The following is a 20,000-nucleotide window of genomic DNA, read 5'->3' as shown; positions in this document are numbered from 1 at the left end:
CCTCTCCCTCTCCTCTGCCTCCTCTCCTCTGCTTCCTATCCTCTCCTCCTGCATTTCCCTGTCCCTCTCCTTCTCCTTCTCCTTCTCCTTCTCCTTCTCCTTCTCCTTCTCCTTCTCCTTCTCCCTCCCCTCTATAGGAAGCGTGCCACTCACAGTACAGGGAAGCGGAAAGGTAGTCAGAAGGACCTGAGACCTCCAGACCTGTGGATCCATCATGAGGAAATGGAACTGAAGAACATTGAGAAGCCTGCCAGTGCCGCCCCCTCTGGATGTGATTCGCCCATCCAGGGTTCCATCCAGGAAATCCGGTCTCAGTCTGTCAGTCACAGCCAATCAGAGAGTCAGATGGGAAGCAAGAGCAGCCACTCAGGTAAGACTTCATGGATGATAATGATGTTAATGACAGGAAGGATGTTTTGGAATGTCTTGGAACAGAGCCTTGGAACAGAACCTTGGAACAGAATCTTGGAACAAAATCTTGGAACAGAACCTTGGAACAGAATCTTGGAACAGAATCTTGGAACAGAACCTTGGATAAAAATAGGAGATTAGAAAAGGAATGTTTAAAAAAAAAAATGTTTTATGTTCACTGCAGATATGTTGTTATCCAGTCCACCAACCCATAAACCACTGATTGGTTTTGTAGAGAAAGACTTCAACAATAGAGGGGGAAAGTAGCTTGCTTTTATCGTCATCTTCATCTCTCTATTGAAACGTAGCTCTTAACTAAAGTTGTCAGGAACAACTTTAGTCTCTCTGATGGTATTCATGAATATTCTATGAATAAATTGTAGACTGTTGATTTCTTATCCAATTGTGAAGGACTATTCAGAGGAACAAGGTAATATGAGGTATGTAAAACCATCTGGCTTGAATCCAGTTCTATGCTTTTTATTTTCCTCACCTTGGGTTGCTGCTGGTGAATATTTGTCTTTGGTTAATCTGTATCTATTTGTTCTGTTATAGTGACGTGAAATCTCATTGATCTAACAATAGATTTTGCGACGGAGCCCTGACCAGTAATACGTCAGCAGAATATAAACACAGTACGGTCCATTTATGTTCTAGGTGTGGACAATGACGAGGCTTCCAGCTGCATCTCTACGTTAGAGCGCTCCCTAGCTGCCCGGAGGGCAACACGTACCAAGCTAATGATCCCCATGGACTCTCAGCCCAGCAACACCCGTAAGTGTCCACATCCCGTAGGGTGGTGCACAATTGGCCCAGCGTCGTCCGGGTTAAGGGAGGGTATGGCCCAGGAGGTAGGCCGTCGTTGTAAATAAGAATTTGTTCTTAACTGACTTGTCTAGTTAAAAGAAGGTTAAATAAAAAAAAATATTTTTAAAAAACTTAAAACACATCTTCCCAAATAGTTGTTGTCTTGCTGTCAGCCATCCTGCTCACACTTTGAGTAGTCCTTCCTCCTCCTCCATCCTCCCTTCCTCCTCTTCTTCCTCCTCCATCCCTCCTCTGTTTATTTTTGTTTTTATTTAACCTTTATTTAACCAGGTAGGCCAGTTAAGAACAAGTTCTCATTTACATCTGTGACCTGGCCAAGATAAAGCAAAGCAGTAGAGACAAAAAACAACATCACAGAGTTACACATGGAATAAACAAACGTACAGTCAATAATACAATAGAGAAAAAAGTCTATATACAGTGTGTGCAAATGAGATAAGATTAGGGAGGTAAGGCAATAAATAGGCAGTAGTGGCAAAATAATTACAATTTAGCAATTAAACACTGGAGTGATAGATGTGCAGATGATGATGTGCAAGTAGAGATATTGGGGTGCGAAAGAGCAAAAAAATAACAATATGGGGATGAGGTAGTTGGGTGAGCTATTTACAGTTTGGCTGTGTACAGGTGCAGTGATCGGTAAGCTGCTCTGACAGCTGATGCTTATAGTTAGTGAGGGAGATATATGTCTCCAGCTTCAGTGACTTTTGCAATTCGTTCCAGTTATTGGCAGCAGAGAACTGGAAGGAAAGGCGGCCAAAGGAAGTGTTGGCTTTGGGGATGACCAGTGAGATATACCTGCTGGAGCACGTGCTACGGGGTGGGTATTGTAATGGTGACCAGTAAGCTGAGATAAGGCATGGATTTACCTAGCAAAGATTTATAGATGACCTGGAGCCAGTGGGTTTGGTGACGAATATGAAGCGAGGGCCAGCCAACGAGAGCATACAGGTCATATATGGGGCTTTGGTGACAAAATGGATGGCACTGTGATAGACTACATCCAATTTGCTGAGTAGAGTGTTTGAGACTATTTTGTAAATGACATCACCGAAGTCAAGGATCGGTAGGATAGTCAGTTTTACGAGGGTATGTTTGGCAGCATGAGGAGGCTTTGTTGCGAAATAGGAAGCCGATACTCAATTTTGGGGGGGGATTGGAGATGCTTAATGTGAGTCTGGAAGGAGAGTTTACAGTCTAACCAGACACCTAGGTATTTGTAGTTGTCCAAGTCAGAACCGTCCAGAGTAGTGATGCTAGTCGGGCGGGCGGGTGCGAGCAGCGATCGTTTAAAGAGCATGCATTTAGTTTTACTTGCATTTAAGAGCAGTTGGAGGCCACGGAAGGAGAGTTGTATGGCATTGAAGCTCGTCTGGAGGTTAGTTAACACAGTGTCCAAAGAAGGGCCGGATGTATACAGAATGGTGTCGTCTGCGTAGAGGTGGATCAGAGACTCACCAGCAGTAAGAGCGACATCATTGATGTATACAGAGAAAAGAGTCGACCCGAGAATTGAACCCTGTGGCAACCCCATAGAGACTGCCAGAGGTCCGGACAACAGGGCCTCTGATTTAACACACTGAACTCTGTCTGAGAAGTAGTTAGTGAAGCAGGCGAGGCAGTCATTTGGGAAACCAAGGCTATTGAGTCTGTCGACAAGAATGCAGTGATTGACAGAGTCAAAAGCCTTGGCCAGGTCGATGAAGATGGCTGCACAGTACTGTCTTTTATCGATGGCTGTTATGATATTATTTAGGACCTTGAGCGTGGCTGAGGTGCACCCATGACCAGCTCGGAAACCAGATTGCATAGCAGAGAAGGTACAGTGGGATTCGAAAAGGTCGGTGATCTGTTTGTTAACTTGGCTTTCGAAGACTTTAGAAAGGCAGGGCAGGATGGATATAGGTTTGTAGCAGTTTGGGTCTAGAGTGTCTCCCCTTTTGAAGAAGGGGATGACCTTTCAGCTTTCCAATCTTTAGGGATATGACGATACGAAAGGGAGGTTGAACAGGCTAGTAATAGGGGTTGCAACAATTGAGGCGGATAATTTTAGAAAGCGAGGGTCCAGATTGTCTAGTCCAGCTGATTTGTAGGGGTCCAGATTTTGCAGCTCTTTCAGAACATCAGCTATTTGGATTTGGGTGAAGGAGAAGTGAGGGGGGGCTTGGGCAGGTTGCTGCGGTGGGTGCAGAGCTGTTGGCCGGGGTTGGGTTAGCCAGGTGGAAAGCATGGCTGGCCGTAGAAAAATGCTCATTGAAATGAGCAATTATCGTAGATTTATCAGTGGTGACAGTGTTTCCTAGCCTCAGTGCAGTGGGCAGCTGGGAGGAGGTGCTCTTATTTTCCATGAACTTTACAGTGTCCCAAAACTTTTTGGAATTAGTGCTACAGGATGCAAATTTTTGTTTGAAAAAGCTAGCCTTTGCTTTCCTTACTAACTGTGTATATTGGTTCCTGACTTCCCTGAAAAGTTGCATATCGCGGGGGCTATTCGATGCTAATGCAGTATGCCCCCGGATGTTTTTGTGCTGGTCAAGGGAAGTCAAGTCAGGAGTGAACCAGGGGCTATATCTGTTCTTAGTTTTAAAAAAATTGAATGGGGCAAGCTTATTTAAGATGGTGAAGAAACCACTTTTAAAGAACAACCAGGCACCATCTACTGAAGGGATGAGGTCAATATCCTTCCAGGATACCCGGGCCAGGTAAATTAGAAAGGCCTGCTTGCTGAATTACTTTAGGGAGCATTTGACAGTGATGAGGGGTGGTCGTTTAACCGCGGAGCCATTACGGACGCAGGCAATGAGGCAGTAATCGCTGAGATCCTGGTTGAAGACAGCAGAGGTGTATTAAGAGGGCAGGTTGGTCAGGATGATATCTATGAGGGTGCCCATGTTTACGGATTTATGGTTGTACCTGGTAGGTTCCTTGATAATTTGTGTGAGATTGAGGGCATCAAGCTTAGACTGTAGGATGGCCGGGGTGTTAAGCATATCCCAGTTTAGGTCACCTAACAGTACGAACTCTGAAGATAGATGGGGGGCAATCAATTCGCATATGGTGTCCAGGGCACAGCTGGGGGCTGAGGGGGGTCTATTACAAGGGGCAATGGTGAGAGACTTATTTCTGGAAAGGTGGATTTGTAAAAGTAGAAGCTTGAACTGTTTGGGCACAGACCTGGGTAGTAAGACAGAACTCTGGCGGCTATCTCTGCAGTAGATTGCAACTCCGCCCCCTTTAGCAGTTCTATCTTGACGGAAAATGTTATAGTTGGGGATGGAAATTTCAGAATTTTTGGTGGCCTTCCTAAGCCAGGATTCAGACAAGGCTAGGACATCAGGGTTGGCGGAGTGTGCTAAAGCAGTGAATAAAACAAACTTAGGGAGGAGGCTTCTGATGTTAACATGCATGAAACCAAGGCTATTATGGTTACAGAAGTCAACAAATGATTGCGCCTGTGGAATCGGAGTGGAACTGGGGGCTACAGGGCCTGGGTTAACCTCTACATCACCAGACGAACAGAGGAGGAGTAGAATAAGGGTACGGCTAAAGGCTATAAGAACTGGACGCCTAGTGCGTTGGGTACAGAGAAGAAAAGGAGCAGATTTCTGGGTAAAACAGATTCAGGGCATAATGTCCAGACAAGGGTATGGTATGATGTGAGTACAGTGGAGGTAAACCTAGGCATTGAGTGACGAAGAGAGAGGTTGGGTCTCTGGAGGCACCAGTTAAGCCAGGTGAGGTCTCCGCATGTGTGGGGGGTGGGACAAAAGAGCTATCTAAGCATGTTGAGCGGAACTGGGGGTGAAATACAGTGAAATAAAACAATAAGAACAAACAGAAACAGCAGTAGACAAGGCATATTGACATTAGAGAGAGGCATGTGTAGCCGAGTGATCATAGGGTCCAATGAGTAGCATTAGATGATTCAGGGAGCCAATTCCGTAGTCGCTACTACGCTAGGCTAGCTGGAGACATGGCGAATCAGACAGCTAGTGGGTCGGGATCGGCAGATGCTCTTCCCCGGATGCCCATGTTGAAACCACCTCGGACGGTTACGCATGTGTGGGGGGTGGGACAAAAGAGCTATCTAAGTATGTTGAGCGGAAACTGGGGGTGAAATACAGTGAAATAAAACAATAAGAACAAACAGAAACAGCAGTAGACAAGGCATATTGACATTAGAGAGAGGCATAAAGCAATCGTGGGTGTTGGTCGGGAGAGCTCAGACAACAACGTGTAAATGGGGATGAATGGGCAGAGAGGGTCAGTTAGCTACACACAGGACCTGAGTTCGAGGCTGGGGCCGACAGATAAACAAAATGAGTTACAGTGTTAATGAACAGACCACCAGGCATCAGCTGTGTAGCAGAGTGATCATAGGGTCCAAAGAGCAGCAATAGGTGAGTCAGGGAGTTGTTCAGTAGTCACTTCTACGCTAGGCGAGCAGGAGACACGGCGTTCAGAAAGCTAGCGGGCCGGGGATAGCAGATGGGTCTTTAGCGACATCGCACTGGAAAAGCCTGTTGAAACTACATCGGACAATTACGTCGGCAGACCAGTCTTAATGGATCAGCGGGGCTCCGTGTCGACAATAAAGGGTCCAGGCCACTTGGCAAAAGAGGTATTGTAGCCCAAGAATTAGCTGGTATACTCCGTCGGCTGGCCGGGAGATGGGCCTAGCTCAAGGCTAGCTCAAGGCTAACTGGTGCTTGCTTCGGGACATAGGCGTTAGCCAACAGTAGCCACTCGGTTGCAGCTAGCTAGCTGCGATGATCCGGTGTAATGGTTTCCGAACTTGCATCAGGAATCCAGTGATGTGGTGGAGAAAAGCAGTCCGATATGCTCTGGGTTGATATCGCGCTGTGCAGACTGGCAGGTAATTGTCCGAGCTAAAGCTGGCTGGAATCCGAGCTAAAGGTGAAAACTGCTAGCAGTGGCAAACAATGACTACTAGCTAGTAGCTAATTAGCTGGCTAGCTTCTGATGGAGGTTCGAGTTATAAGGTAAAAAAAAAAAAATGCAGATCCGTACCACATTGGGTGAGGCGGGTTGCAGGAAAGTATATTTAGTTCGTAGATAGAAAGTGAAATTAAAAAATATACGAAAAATATATATATATATTTACAGACTAATTAACACGGGACAAGACAAACACACGTCCGACTGCTACACCATCTTGGAACATCAATCTCCTTGACATCTTCCTCTCCCTCCTTCTCTGTTAGTAGCACATTGGGTAATTACCAGACATCTCTCTCTCTCTCTTTCCTCTCTGCCCCTGTTCTTCCCTCTCTTTTCATCCCTCACCTCTCTTCTCTCCAGTAGTCACATGAAAGCCTCCACATCTCCGGATCCCTAGTGGGACAGAGACAGAGAGAGAAGGAAGGGCCTCCTCACATCTCAGACTCCCTAGGGAGACAGAGACCCGAGAGAGAGAGAGTGAGAGGGAGACATGTTTCACATGCCAAAAAAGCCCTTTGAATTCAATTGAGAGAGGGAGAGGCGTTACTCCGCATTCAGCACATCCCCATCAATCACCTTCCCCCTCCTCCTCACCCCACCTCCCCCTTCCTTATCCTTCCCATCAGAGGGGTGAGGCAAGTTGGGGAGAGGTCATGTGGGTTGAGGAGGGATAAGGAGGGTTGAGGACAGTTGAGGAGGGGTAAGGAGGGGTGAGGAAGGCTGAGGAGGGGTGAGGAGAGTGGAGGAGGGGTGAGGAGGTTTGAGGAGGGTTGAGGAGGGTTGAGGAAGTGTGAGGAGGGGTGAGGAGGGTTGAGGATGGTTGAGGAGGGTTGAGGAGAGTTGAGGAAGGGTGAGGAAGGGTGAGGAGGGGTGAGGAGAGTTGAGGAGAGTTGAGGAAGGTTGAGGAGGGTTGAGGAGGGGTGAGGAGAGGAGAGGAGGTTTAAGGAGAGTGGAGGAGGGGTGAGGAGGTTTGAGGAGGGTTGAGGAAGTGTGAGGAGGTATGAGGAGAGTTGAGGAGGGTTGAGGAGGGTTGAGGATGGGTGAGGAAGGGTGAGGAGGGGTGAGGAGAGTTGAGGACGGGTGAGGAGAGTTGAGGAGGGTTGAGGAGGGTTGAGGAAGTGTGAGGAGGGGTGAGGAGGGTTGAGGATGGTTGAGGAGGGGTGAGGAGGGTTGAGGAGGCGTGAGGAAGGGTGAGGAGGGGTGAGGAGGGTTGAGGAGAGTTGAGAAAGGGTGAGGAGGGGTGAGGAGGGGTGAGGAGAGTTGAGGAAGGGTGAGGAAGGTTGAGGAGGGGTGAGGAGAGTTGAGGAGGGTTGAGGAGGGGTGAGGAGAGGTGAGGAAGGGTGAGGAGAGTTGAGGAGGGTTGAGGAGGTTTGAGGAGGTTTGAGGAGGAGGGGGGTTTGAGGAGGGGTGAGGAGAGGTGAGGAGAGGTGAGGAAGGGTTGAGGAGGGTTGAGGAGGGTTGAGGAAGGGTGAGGAAGGGTGAGGAGGGGTGAAGAGAGTTGAGGAGAGTTGAGGAAGGTTGAGGAGGGTTGAGGAGGGGTGAGGAGAGGTGAGGAGAGTTTAGGAGAGTGGAGGAGGGGTGAGGAGGTTTGAGGAGGGTTGAGGAGGGTTGAGGAAGTGTGAGGAGGGTTGAGGATGGTTGAGGAGGGTTGAGGAGGGTTGAGGAAGGGTGAGGAGGGGTGAGGAGAGTTGAGGACGGGTGAGGAGGGGTAAGGAGGGGTGAGGAAGGGTGAGGAGGGGTGAGGAGAGTGGAGGAGGGGTGAGGAGGTTTGAGGAGGGTTGAGGAGGGTTGAGGATGTGTGAGGAGGGTTGAGGATGTTTGAGGAGGGTTGAGGAGGGTTGAGGAAGGGTGAGGAAGGGTGAGGAGGGGTGAGGAGAGTTGAGGAGAGTTGAGGAAGGTTGAGGAGGATGGAGGAGGGGTGAGGAGAGGTGAGGAGGGTTGAGGAGAGTGGAGGAGGGGTGAGGAGGTATGAGGAGGTTTGAGGAGGGTTGAGGAAGTGTGAGGATGGTTGAGGAGGGTTGAGGAGGGTTGAGGAAGGGTGAGGAAGGGTGAGGAGGGGTGAGGAGAGTTGAGGACGGGTGAGGAGAGTTGAGGAGTTGGAGGGGGGTTGAGGATGTGTGATGAGGGGTGAGGAGGGTTGAGGATGGTTGAGGAGGGGTGAGGAGGATTGAGGATGGTGTGAGGAAGGGTGAGGAGGGGTGAGGAGGGTTGAGGAGGGTTGAGAAAGGGTGAGGAGGGGTGAGGAGGGGTGAGGAGAGTTGAGGAAGGGTGAGGAGGGTTGAGGAGGGGTGAGGAGAGTTGAGGAAGGTTGAGGAGGGGTGAGGAGAGGTGAGGAAGGGTGAGGAGAGTTGAGGAGGGTTGAGGAATGTTTGAGGAGGTTTGAGGAGGGGTGAGGAGATTTGAGGAAGTGTGAGGAGGGGTGAGGAGGTTTGAGGAGGGGTGAGGAGAGGTGAGGAGGGTTGAGGAAGGTTGAGGGGTGAGGAGGGGGTGAGGAGAGGTGAGGAGATTTGAGGAAGTGTGAGGAGGGGTGAGGAGGTTTGAGGAGGGGTGAGGAGAGGTGAGGAGGGTTGAGGAAGGTTGAGGGGTGAGGAGGGGTGAGGAGAGGTGAGGAGGGGTGAGGAAGGGTGAGGAGGGTTGAGGATGGTTGAGGGGTGAGGAGGGGTGAGGAGAGGTGAGGAGGGTTGAGGATGGTTGAGGGGTGAGGAGGGGTGAGGAGAGGTGAGGAGGGGTGAGGAAGGGTGAGGAGGGGTTAGGAACCGTCTACTCCGGGGTAATCTGATGATTTGCCTGGTTCACTTCCATCCCCCTTCACCTACCTGGGTCCCAGCGGGCATGCTCAGTAGCGCTTACTGGTTAACGCTGCTAGGCTACAGTAGGCACCGTCTCGCACTCAGAGAAGAACTGCAGGGTACTGCATATATTACCACTGCCTCTCGTCTATCTCTCTCACCGTCAAGAAGGAGCTAAGGAGAACAAGTGCTCCTCTCTTTCATCGTCAAGAAGGAGCTAAGGAGAACAAGTGGAATAGATTTCAGTTGGCTTCGTTCACCAGCCAGGGGTTCCTGTTAGAAGAAGCTTCTTTTTGAATTGTCAGGATTGTTTGAATATGATTATTATTTGTGTAGATAGTTGCTGAATATCCTTCTGTCTGTTTGTGCTTTATTCACTAATGAGGACCTAATTAGTAGGTATCGTTAGTTATTGTGCTGTAATGTGACTCGTTTCTTAGACACATGATGTGTCTCAAATGACATCCTTTTTGCCTTATACAGTACACTACGTTTGACCAGGGCCCTGGTCAGATTAGTGCACTGTAAAGGAAATAGGGTGCCAAAGGAGGGTGCCAAAGGACAAAGGAGGGTGCCAAAGGACAAAGGAGGGTGCCAAAGGAAGGTGTCAAAGGACAAAGGAGGGTGCCAAAGGAGGGTGTCAAAGGACAAAGGAGGGTGCCAAAGGAGGGTGTCAAAGGACAAAGGAGGGTGCCAAAGGAGGGTGTCAAAGGACAAAGGAGGGTGCCAAAGGATGGCGCCAAAGGACAAAGGAGGGTGACAAAGGAGGGTGCCAATTGACAAAGGAGGGTGCCAAAGGAGGGTGTCAAAGGACAAAGGAGGGTGTCAAAGGACAAAGGAGGGTGACAAAGGAGGGTGCCAATTGACAAAGGAGGGTGCCAAAGGAGGGTGTCAAAGGACAAAGGAGGGTGCCAAAGGAGGGTGCCAAAGGACAAAGGAGGGTGCCAAAGGAGGGTGCCAAAGGACAAAGGAGGGTGCCAAAGGAGGGTGCCAAAGGACAAAGGAGGGTGTCATGTAAAATAATGGAATTAAGAATGACATACATTTTAGATTGAGCAATGTCGGAGTGTCATTGACTAAATACAGTAGAACAGAAAGCAGTATATACATAAGAGATGAGTAAAGCAGTATGTAAACATTATTAGTGACCAGTGTTCCATTATTAAAGTGACCAGTGATTCCATGTCTATGTATATAGAGCAGCAGCCTCTAAGGTGCAGGGTTGAGTAACCAGGTGGAAGCCGGCTAGTGATAGCTATTTAACAATCTGATGGCCTTGAGATAGAAGCTGTTTTTCAGTGTCTCGGTCCCAGCTTTGATGTACCTGTACTGACCTCACCTTCTGGATGATAGCGGGGTGAACAGGCAGTGGCTAGGGTGGTTGTTGTCCTTGATGATCTTTTTGGCCTTCCTGTGACATCGGGTGGTGTAGGTGTCCTGGAGGGCAGGTAGTGTACCCCCGGTGATGTGTTGGGCAGACCGCACCACCCTCTGGAGAGCCCTACAGAGCGCACCTACCGCACCACCCTCTACGGAGCCCTACAGAGCGCTACGGTTGCCGTACCAGGCGGTGATACAGCCCGATGGGATGCTCTCAATTGTGTATCTGTAAAAGTTTGGGAGGGTTTAAGCGGCCAAGACAAATTTCTTCAGCCTCCTGAGGTTGTTGTGCCTTCTTCACCACAATGTCTATGTGGGTGGACCATTTCAGATCGTCAGTGATATGTACGCCGAGGAACTTGAAGCTTTCCACCTACTCCACTGCGGCCCCGTCGATGTGACCTACTCCCTCTCTTGAATCCTGAAGTCCACGATCAGTTCCTTTGTTTTGTTGGCTTTGAGGGAGAGGTTATTTTCCTGTCACCACTCTGCCAGGGCCCTCACCTCCTCCCTGTAGGCTGTCCCATAATTGTTGGTAATCAAGCCTACTACTGTTGTGTCGTCTGCAAACTTGATGATTGAGTTGGAGGCGTGCGTGGCCATATAGGGATAACAGGAGAAGGCTGAGAACGCACCCTTGTGGGGCCCCCGTGTTGAGGATCGGCGAAGTGGAGGTGTTGTTTCCTACCTTCACCACCTGGGGGGCAGCCAGACAGGATGTCCAGGACCCAGTTGCACAGGGAGGGGTTCAGACCCAGGGCCTCCAGCTTAATGATGAGTTTGGAGGGTACTATGGTGTTGAACGCTGAGCTATTGTCAATGAACAGCATTCTGACGTTGGTATTCCTCTTGTCCAGATGGGATAGGGCAGTGTGCAGTGATATGGTGATTGCATCGTCTGTGGACCTATTGGGGCGGTAAGCAAATTGAAGTGGGTCTAGGGTGACAGGTAAGGTGGAGGTGATATGATCCTTAACTAACCTCTCTTAGCACTTAATGATGACAGAAGTGAGTGCTACGGGGCGTTAGTCATTTAGTTCAGTTACCTTTGCCTTCTTGGGTACAGGGATAATGGTGGACATCTTGAAGCAAGTGGGGACAGCAGACTGGGATAGGGAGAGATTGAATATGTCCCTAAACACTCCAGCCAGCTGGTCTGCGCATGCTCTGAGGACATGGCTTGCTTAAATATCTTACTCACGTCGACCACGGAGAACGAGAACCCACGGTCCTTGGTAGCGGGCCGCGTCGGTGGCACTATATTATCCTCAAAACAGGTGAAGAAGGTGTTTAGCTTGTCTGAGGGAAAGACGTTGTGTCCGCGGCGACATGGCTGGTTTTCCCTTTGTAATCTGTGATTGTCTGTGACTGAGCCGTTGAATCTGATACTAATCTGATAATCCAGTCAGATTATAACGTCTTCTACCCGGGATAGATGAGGTAGCAGCAGTAAAGCAAGGGGCATTAAAGGAGGTGACTAGAGACTTTATCATGTCTACAGCTGTGTTTGAATACCCACATACTGTATCCTACATACTTATTGAATATCCATACTAACAACTGTACGCTACTTACTTAATGAGTACCCATACTAACGTACTGTATCCTACATACTTATTGAATATCCATACTAACAAGCTGTACGCTACATACTTAATGAATACCCATACTAACATACTGTATACTACATACTTATTGAATATCAATACTAACGTTCTGTGTACTACATACTTAATGAGTACCCATACTAACAAGCTGTACGCTACATACTTAGTGAATACTCATACTAACATACTGTATACTACATACTTAGTGAATACCCATACTAACATACTGTATACTACATACATAATGAATACATACTAACATAATGTATCCTACATACTTAATGAGTACCCATACTAACATACTGTATACTACATACTTAATGAATACCCATACTAACATACTGTATACTACATACATAATGAATACCCATACTAACATACTGTATACTACATACTAATGAATATCCATACTAACATAATGTATCCTACATACTTAATGAGTACCCATACTAACATACTGTACGCTACATACTTAATGAGTATGTACTACATACTTAATGAATACCCATACTAACAAGCTGTACGCTACATACTTAGTGAATACTCATACTAACATACTGTATACTACATACTTAATGAATACCCATACTAAAATACTGTATACTACATACATAATGAATACCCATTCTAACATACTGTATCCTACATACTTAATGAGTATGTACTACATACTATATACTATTAGTTCATGTTAGTATACTGTAAACGAACGGTATCCTTTCAGTTGAGCATACTAGCGCTACGCCTGTCTACCGGAAGTTGATGCTGTTGCTATGCAACCTCTTGCTAGCTTATTAGCATAACAAATTACTAGGTAGACACTTCGGGTGTGTTCGTAAATTCAATCTGGAGTGCCAGAGTGCGCTCTGGGCGTTTGTAGATTCAGAGCGTTGCCAGATTGTCAGTTTTGTAGATTCAGAGCGTTTCCCTCTCGGCGCGTTCAGAGTGCATACTGGACGCTCTGGCTGAAGAGTAGGGGTTGATCACAGTGTTCTGACTGTCACAATGGTAGTCAAGCCCACAAGCTAACTGGCTAGCTACTTCCAGACACATAATGAGAGAACACCCAACTCTGACCATTTTACTCGCCCTAGCAGAGCTGGTTAGGCTGTTTTCATGTTATCCAGAGCGTTGGTGACTGTAACTGTGCTGCTGGCAACAATTTAATTATGGTTTTTTTCTTGATGTTTACTGACACCAGACATATTCAATGGGTGTTGAGCATTCCTAAATTCATCAATTATTCTGCGCTCTGGCAAACTCAGACGAAAGTGCTCTGAAATTGGAGTAGATAGCCAGAGCAAATTTATGTCCATTAAGAACGCACAACGACTATACCACTTAGCTAAGAATGACGTGAACAATCAAGTGAATAAACGTTGGGAAGTTAGTTAGATAGGATATAGTTAATATACTGGCAAGTTCGATGTATTAGTAGCCAACTAACGTTAGGTAGCTAGTTAACATGCTGGTACCTACTGCTGTAATGATATGCTATGCGGTTCGTAAGGATAGCATAGCTAGCTAACATACCGGTACATAGTGCTGTAATGATATGCTATGTGGTTCGTAAGGGTAGCATAGCTAGCTAACATACCGGTACATAGTGCTGTAATGATATGCTATGTGGTTCGTAAGGGTAGCATAGCTAGCGAACATACCGGTACATAGTGCTGTAATGATATGCAATGCGGTTCGTAAGGATAGCCTACCTAACTAACATACCGGTGCATAGTGCTGTAATGATATGCTATGTGGTTCGTAAGGATAGCATAGCTAGCTAACATACTGGTACCTAATGCTGTAATGATATGCTGTGTGGTTCGTAAGGATAGCATAGCTAGCTAACATACTGGTACCTAATGCTGTAATGATATGCTGTGTGGTTCGTAAGGATAGCATAGCTAGCTAACATACTGGTACCTAATGCTGTAATGATATGCTGTGTGGTTCGTAAGGATAGCATAGCTAGCTAACATACTGGTACCTAATGCTGTAATGATATGCGGTTCGTAAGGATAGCGTAGCTAGCTAACATACCGGTACATACTGCTGTAATGATATGCGGTTCGTAAGGATAGCATAGTTAGCTAACATACCGGTACCTACTGCTGTAATGATATGCTATGTCGTTCGTAAGGATAGCATAGCTAGCTAACATACCGGTACATACTGCTGTAATGCTATGCGGTTCGTAAGGATAACGTAGCTAGCTAACATACCGGTACATACTGCTGTAATGATATGCTATGCGGTTCGTAAGGACAGCGTAGCTAGCTAACATACCGGTACATACTGCTGTAATGATATGCTATGCGGTTCGTAAGGATAGTGTAGCTAGCTAACATACCTGTACATACTACTGTAATGATATGCTATGCGGTTCGTAAGGATAACGTAGCTAGCTAACATACCGGTACATACTGCTGTAATGATATGCGGTTCGTAAGGATAGCATAGCTAGCTAACATACCGGTACATACTGCTATAATGATATGTGGTTCGTAAGGATAGCATAGCTAGCTAACATACCGGTACATACTGCTGTAATGATATGCGGTTCGTAAGGATAGCATAGTTAGCTAACATACCGGTACCTACTGCTGTAATGATATGCTATGTGGTTCGTAAGGATAACGTAGCTAGCTAACATACCGGTACATACTGCTGTAATGATATGCTATGCGGTTCGTAAGGATAGTGTAGCTAGCTAACATACCGGTACATACTGCTGTAATGATATGCTTTGCGGTTCGTAAGGATAGCATAGCTAGCTAACATACCGGTACATACTGCTATAATGATATGCGGTTCATAAGGATAGCATAGCTAGCTAACATACCTGTACATAGTGCTGTAATGATATGTGGTTCGTAAGGGTAGCATAGCTAGCTAACATACCGGTACATACTGCTGTAATGATATGCTTTGCGGTTCGTAAGGATAGCATAGCTAGCTAACATACCTGTACATACTGCTGTAATGATATGCTATGTCGTTCGTAAGGATAGCATAGCTAGCTAACATACCGGTACATACTGCTGTAATGATATGCGGTTCGTAAGGATAGCATAGCCAACACATTGTCAGCCAACATAACGTGCAGCGTAATGTTATTTGAAAATAAAGACTTATTTGAAAAGTCATTACTTTATTACATTGCTCAACATTTTCTTAACATTTGTCATAATTAGTTAAAGCAATGAATTTGTATCCTCTCTAGTCAGACTTCGGCTGCATTATTTTCAGATATTTTCTTCAAATTTGAAAGCGTTGTGAAGCCACGCCAATTTTCGAAAGAATTGCATTATGGGCCCTAAAACCACAGAAATAGTGTCCACTGCTTGTATACTTCGTATTTTGGCGAATGTAGTACGACATCCGGGAACTTTTGGCATACTAACTATATCCATACTATGACCAATAAGCATACTATATACTCAATTCATATCACAAATAGTATGGTTAGTGCTGTTAATATGAATATTCGAACAGAGTTTAGGATTGCAGATAGAGTTTTTCAGAAATCCTGGATGGTGGATTCCCGGGAATCGGGAGGGGAATATGCAGGAAATCTGGTTAACCTCCGATCGGTATTTCTGGAAAACCAGGGAATTGGGGGAAAGTTACCAGAGTTGTAACCACTTCAGAAATAGTAAAAATCTCTTCATAGTGGACTGAACATAGAAATACAAAATACTAATGTTTCTATTTAATTCTGTTGGACTGAGGCCTAGTAAAGACACCATCTCTTCATACAAACCAAATGTTTACCCAGCACAGTGCTGCGACAAAATCAACATTGTTGACCTAGTAATTTTACAATACAGAGCACATCATCACAGGTCCAGGACAGATAGAACCAATCAACTGCCTGATTAGATACCAGGCCTGGCTAGCCGAGAATAGACACATGAATTGACATGTTTGCATACACATAGATGTCAAGAGTTCATTACCTTCCATGGCCAGACGATCAATATGTGCACTGATCTGCCAATCAGTCAGATTTATACATAAATCCCTTTTTACATCAGCGGTTCAAAGGACTGTCTCTCTCTCTCTGTCTCTCTCTCTCTCTCTTTCTCTCTCTCTCTGCAATTCCTTCTCCCCTCCAGGTCGTAGGCAGTTTAGGAGATAGAGATCTCTCTCTGTGTGTGTGGAGTACCCCAGGCATTTTAACAGCCCGGCGCCCTCCTCTCTCCCTCCCTCCATGCATCCTCTTTCACTCCCTTCTTTGAGCCCTCAGGACACTTCTCAAGGTCAAGGCTCAGTCAGTCGCTAGTTCTCCAGACTCCAGCTTTGGCTGTCTGTCTGTCTAGCGCCATGTTGAAACATGTTTGGTTTAAAGAAATGACACGCTGTTCCCTATATATAGTGCACTACTTTCTAACAGAGGCCTGGTCAAATGTAGTTCACTATAGGGAATAGGGTGCCATATTACTGGACATGAGGTGCTACCGCTTGAGATGTTTCAAGGGGTTCCATTTCGTCTCTTCAGTAAGAAACTCTTTGATTGGTGTTTATAGGACGACAGTTAGCCATGCTGAGTAAACAGCACTACTGTGTTGCTAATTGAACATATAGACCGTACGTCACTAATACATGATACTAGATTATTTTAGAAACAGTTTTACTAGTGGAGGGTAATAAAAACACACTTTGTTTCCCTGTCCTCTAAACGGCTAAACGGTGGTTATTGTTGTTTATGTGTTTATGTTTAGCATAGTTATAGCAATGCCTGTCATTTAATTTCATATAAGTTGGTTTATCTCCTTGTTGCCCTGTCCCTCCTCCCGTCTATCCTCCCCTCTCTCCTCCCGTCTCTCCTCCCGTCTATCCTCCCCTCTCTCCTCCCGTCTCTCCTCCCGTCTCTTCTCCCGTCTCTCCTCGCCTCTCTCCTCCCCTCTCCTCCTCTCTCTCCTCCTGCCTCTCCTCCCATCTCTCCTCCCGTCTCTCCTCCCCTCTCTCCCCCCGTCTCTCCCCCCTCTCTCCTCCCGTCCCTCCTCCCGTCTCTCCTCCCGTCTCTTCTCCCGTCTCTCCTCGCCTCTCTCCTCCCCTCTCCTCCTCTCTCTCCTCCTGCCTCTCCTCCTCTCATCCCTCCTCCCCTCTCCTCCTCTCTCTCCTCCTCTCTCTCCTCCTGCCTCTCCTCCTCTCTCTCCTCTCATCCCTCCTCCCCTCTCCTCCTCTCTCTCCTCCTCTCTCTCCTCCTGCCTCTCCTCCTCTCTTTCCTCTCGTCCCTCCTCCCCTCTCTCGTCCCGCCTCTCCTCCCGTCTCTCCTCCCATCTCTCCTCCCATCTCTCCTCCCGTCTCTCCTCCCGTCTCTCCTCCCCACTCTCCTCCCGCCTCTCCTCCCCTCTCTCCTCCCGTCTCTCCTCCCGTCTCTCCTCCTCTCTCTCCTCCTGCCTCTACTCCCGTTTCTCCGCCCGTCTCTCCTCCCCTCTCTCCTTCCGCCTCTCCTCCCGTCTCTCCTCCCCTCTCTCTTCCCGTCTCTCTTCCCGTCTCTCCTCCCGTCTCTCCTCGCCTCTCTCCTCCCCTCTCCTCCTCTCTCTCCTCCTGCCTCTCCTCCCATCTCTCCTCCCCTCTCTTCTCCCGCCTCTCCTCCCCTCTCTCCTCCCGTCTCTCCTCCCGTCTCGCCTCCCGTCTCGCCTCCCCTCTCTTCTCCCGTCTCTCCTCCCGTCTCTCCTCCCGTCTATCCTCCCCTCATCTCCTGTCTCTCCTCCCGTCTCTCCTCCCCTCTTTCCTCCTGTCTCTCCTCCCCTCTCGCCTCGCCTCTCTCTTCTAGCTGTTGTCAGTGCCATCCCAGTGCCAATTCTGGAGAGCAGTCAGTACCCTGGCATCCTGCCCTCGCCCACCTGCGGGTACAACCATGGTACTCTGACCACCCACCCCAAGTTCACGCTGAGACCCATGCCCTTCCCCAGCCTCACCGTGGACCGATGCTACGCAGCAGGTAGAAGTCAGTCCATTTTACCCTCCCTGTCATTCCGTCTCTCTCTTTCTCTTTCTCCGTTTTTCTTGGGTCCCTCCCTGGCATTCCGTCTCCTCCTCCTCTCCCCGTCCCTCCCTGGCATTCCATCTCCTCCTCCTCTCTCCGTCCCTCCCTGGCATTCCGTCTCCTCCTCCTCTCTCCATCCCTCCCTGGCATTCCGTCTCCTCCTCCTCTCCCCGTCCCTCCCTGGCATTCCGTCTCCTCCTCCTCTCTCCATCCCTCCCTGGCATTCCGTCTCCTCCTCCTCTCTCCGTCCCTCCCTGGCATTCCTTCTCCTCCTCCTCTCTCCATCCCTCCCTGGCATTCCGTCTCCTCCTCTTCTCTCCGTCCCTCCCTGGCATTCCGTCTCCTCCTCCTCTCTCCGTCCCTCCCTGGCATTCCATCTCCTCCTCTTCTCTCCGTCCCTCCCTGGCATTCCGTCTCCTCCTCTTCTCTCCGTCCCTCCCTGGCATTCCGTCTCCTCCTCCTCTCTCCGTCCCTCCCTGGCATTCCGTCTCCTCCTCCTCTCTCCGTCCCTCCCTGGCATTCCGTCTCCTCCTCCTCTCTCCGTCCCTCCCTGTCATTCCGTCTCCTCCTCTTCTCTCCATCCCTCCCTGGCATTCCGTCTCCTCCTCTTCTCTCCATCCCTCCCTGACATTCTGTCTCCTCCTCCTCTTCTCTCCATCCCTCCCTGGCATTCCGTCTCCTCCTCTTCTCTCCATCCCTCCCTGACATTCTGTCCTCCTCTCTCCCCTCCCTGTCATTCCGTCTCCTCCTCTTCTCTCCATCCCTCCCTGGCATTCCGTCTCCTCCTCTTCTCTCCATCCCTCCCTGACATTCTGTCTCCTCCTCCTCTTCTCTCCGTCCCTCCCTGGCATTCCGTCTCCTCCTCTTCTCTCCATCCCTCCCTGACATTCTGTCTCCTCCTCCTCTTCTCTCCGTACCTCCCTGGCATTCCGTCTCCTCCTCTTCTCTCCATCCCTCCCTGACATTCTGTCTCCTCCTCCTCTTCTCTCCGTCCCTCCCTGGCATTCCGTCTCCTCCTCTTCTCTCCGTCCCTCCCTGGCATTCCGTCTCCTCCTCCTCTCCCCGTCCCTCCCTGGCATTCCGTCTCCTCCTCCTCTCCCCGTCCCTCCCTGGCATTCTGTCTCCTCCTCCTCCTCTCTCCGTCCCTCCCTGGCATTCCGTCTCCTCCTCTTCTCTCCGTCCCTCCTTGTCATTCCGTCTCGCTGCTCCTCCTCCGACTTTCTTCTGTCTCTTCTTTCTTCTAGTCTCAGTTTCTCTAACAGACATTTACTTGTCATTGGCCCTGTCCCCCCCTCTCTCTCTCTCTCTCTCTCTCTCTCTCTCTCTCTCTCTCTCTCTCTCTTCTCTCTCTCTCTCTCTCTGCCATGCTCCACGCTCACTCTCATTGTGTTAAGAGCAGCCGTGGAGAGGCGAGTGAATGACACTGAGGCCAAAATGTATTAGCCAGCAAATGGGCCTGGGACCTAAATGGCACCCTATCCTGCTATTGATCCTGGTCATATGTAGTGCACTATATAAAACAATAGGTTGCCATTCAGGACCCAGACCCAGTAATTGGCTAATGCCTGATTGACCTATATCTGTAAATAAAGAGGAGAGGGAATCTTTGAGCCCAGACATAGATGGAATTAGGTTTGTTTCAGGAGAGGAGAGGAGAGGAGAGGAGAGGAGAGGAGAGGAGAGGAGAGGAGAGGAGAGGAGAGGAGAGGAGAGGAGAGGAGAGGAGAGGAGAGGAGAGGAGAGGAGACATAAACATCAAGATTGTAAAATAGGTTTATAACCTCAAGGGTCTTTTCCTAGCTAAATAAAAATACTTTGTTTGTTTGACCTCTGATGAAATGATCTGGACACAGCCCCCTGGCAAAGATACTTGGCCTTTTTACTCTAACTACCAGGAAGTGTACATAAACAGACAAACAAATTAACAGACTGACAATATTCTCAGTTACTCAGAAGAAACATGATTGGCTGCTGTAGCATGTCTATTTTGACGAGGCCCAGATGAAGCTTCGTGGCCCAGATGAA

General features: G+C 48.3%; 1 protein-coding gene across 6 annotated transcripts in view; it reads left to right on the top strand.

Moving 5' to 3' along the window:
- Nucleotides 1-20,000, top strand: part of LOC106568544 (netrin receptor DCC) — a 597,715-nt gene that overhangs the window by 533,840 nt on the left and 43,875 nt on the right. For 4 of the 6 annotated variants that reach the window (XM_045692661.1, XM_045692659.1, XM_045692663.1 and 1 more), the window contains exons 24-26: nt 138-370; nt 1,069-1,185; nt 17,763-17,936. In XM_045692661.1, coding sequence (XP_045548617.1) covers nt 138-370; nt 1,069-1,185; nt 17,763-17,936 — 524 coding nt within the window. The remainder of the gene's footprint in view (nt 1-137; nt 371-1,068; nt 1,186-17,762; nt 17,937-20,000) is intronic. The other 2 variants (XM_045692660.1, XM_045692664.1) reach the window with 2 other exon arrangements.

The sequence above is a fragment of the Salmo salar genome, chromosome ssa13 (assembly GCF_905237065.1).
Source record: "Salmo salar chromosome ssa13, Ssal_v3.1, whole genome shotgun sequence".
Classification (NCBI taxonomy): domain Eukaryota; kingdom Metazoa; phylum Chordata; class Actinopteri; order Salmoniformes; family Salmonidae; genus Salmo; species Salmo salar.
The sequence above is the reverse complement of the archived record's forward strand: the minus strand, read 5'-3'. Positions and strand labels throughout refer to the sequence as shown.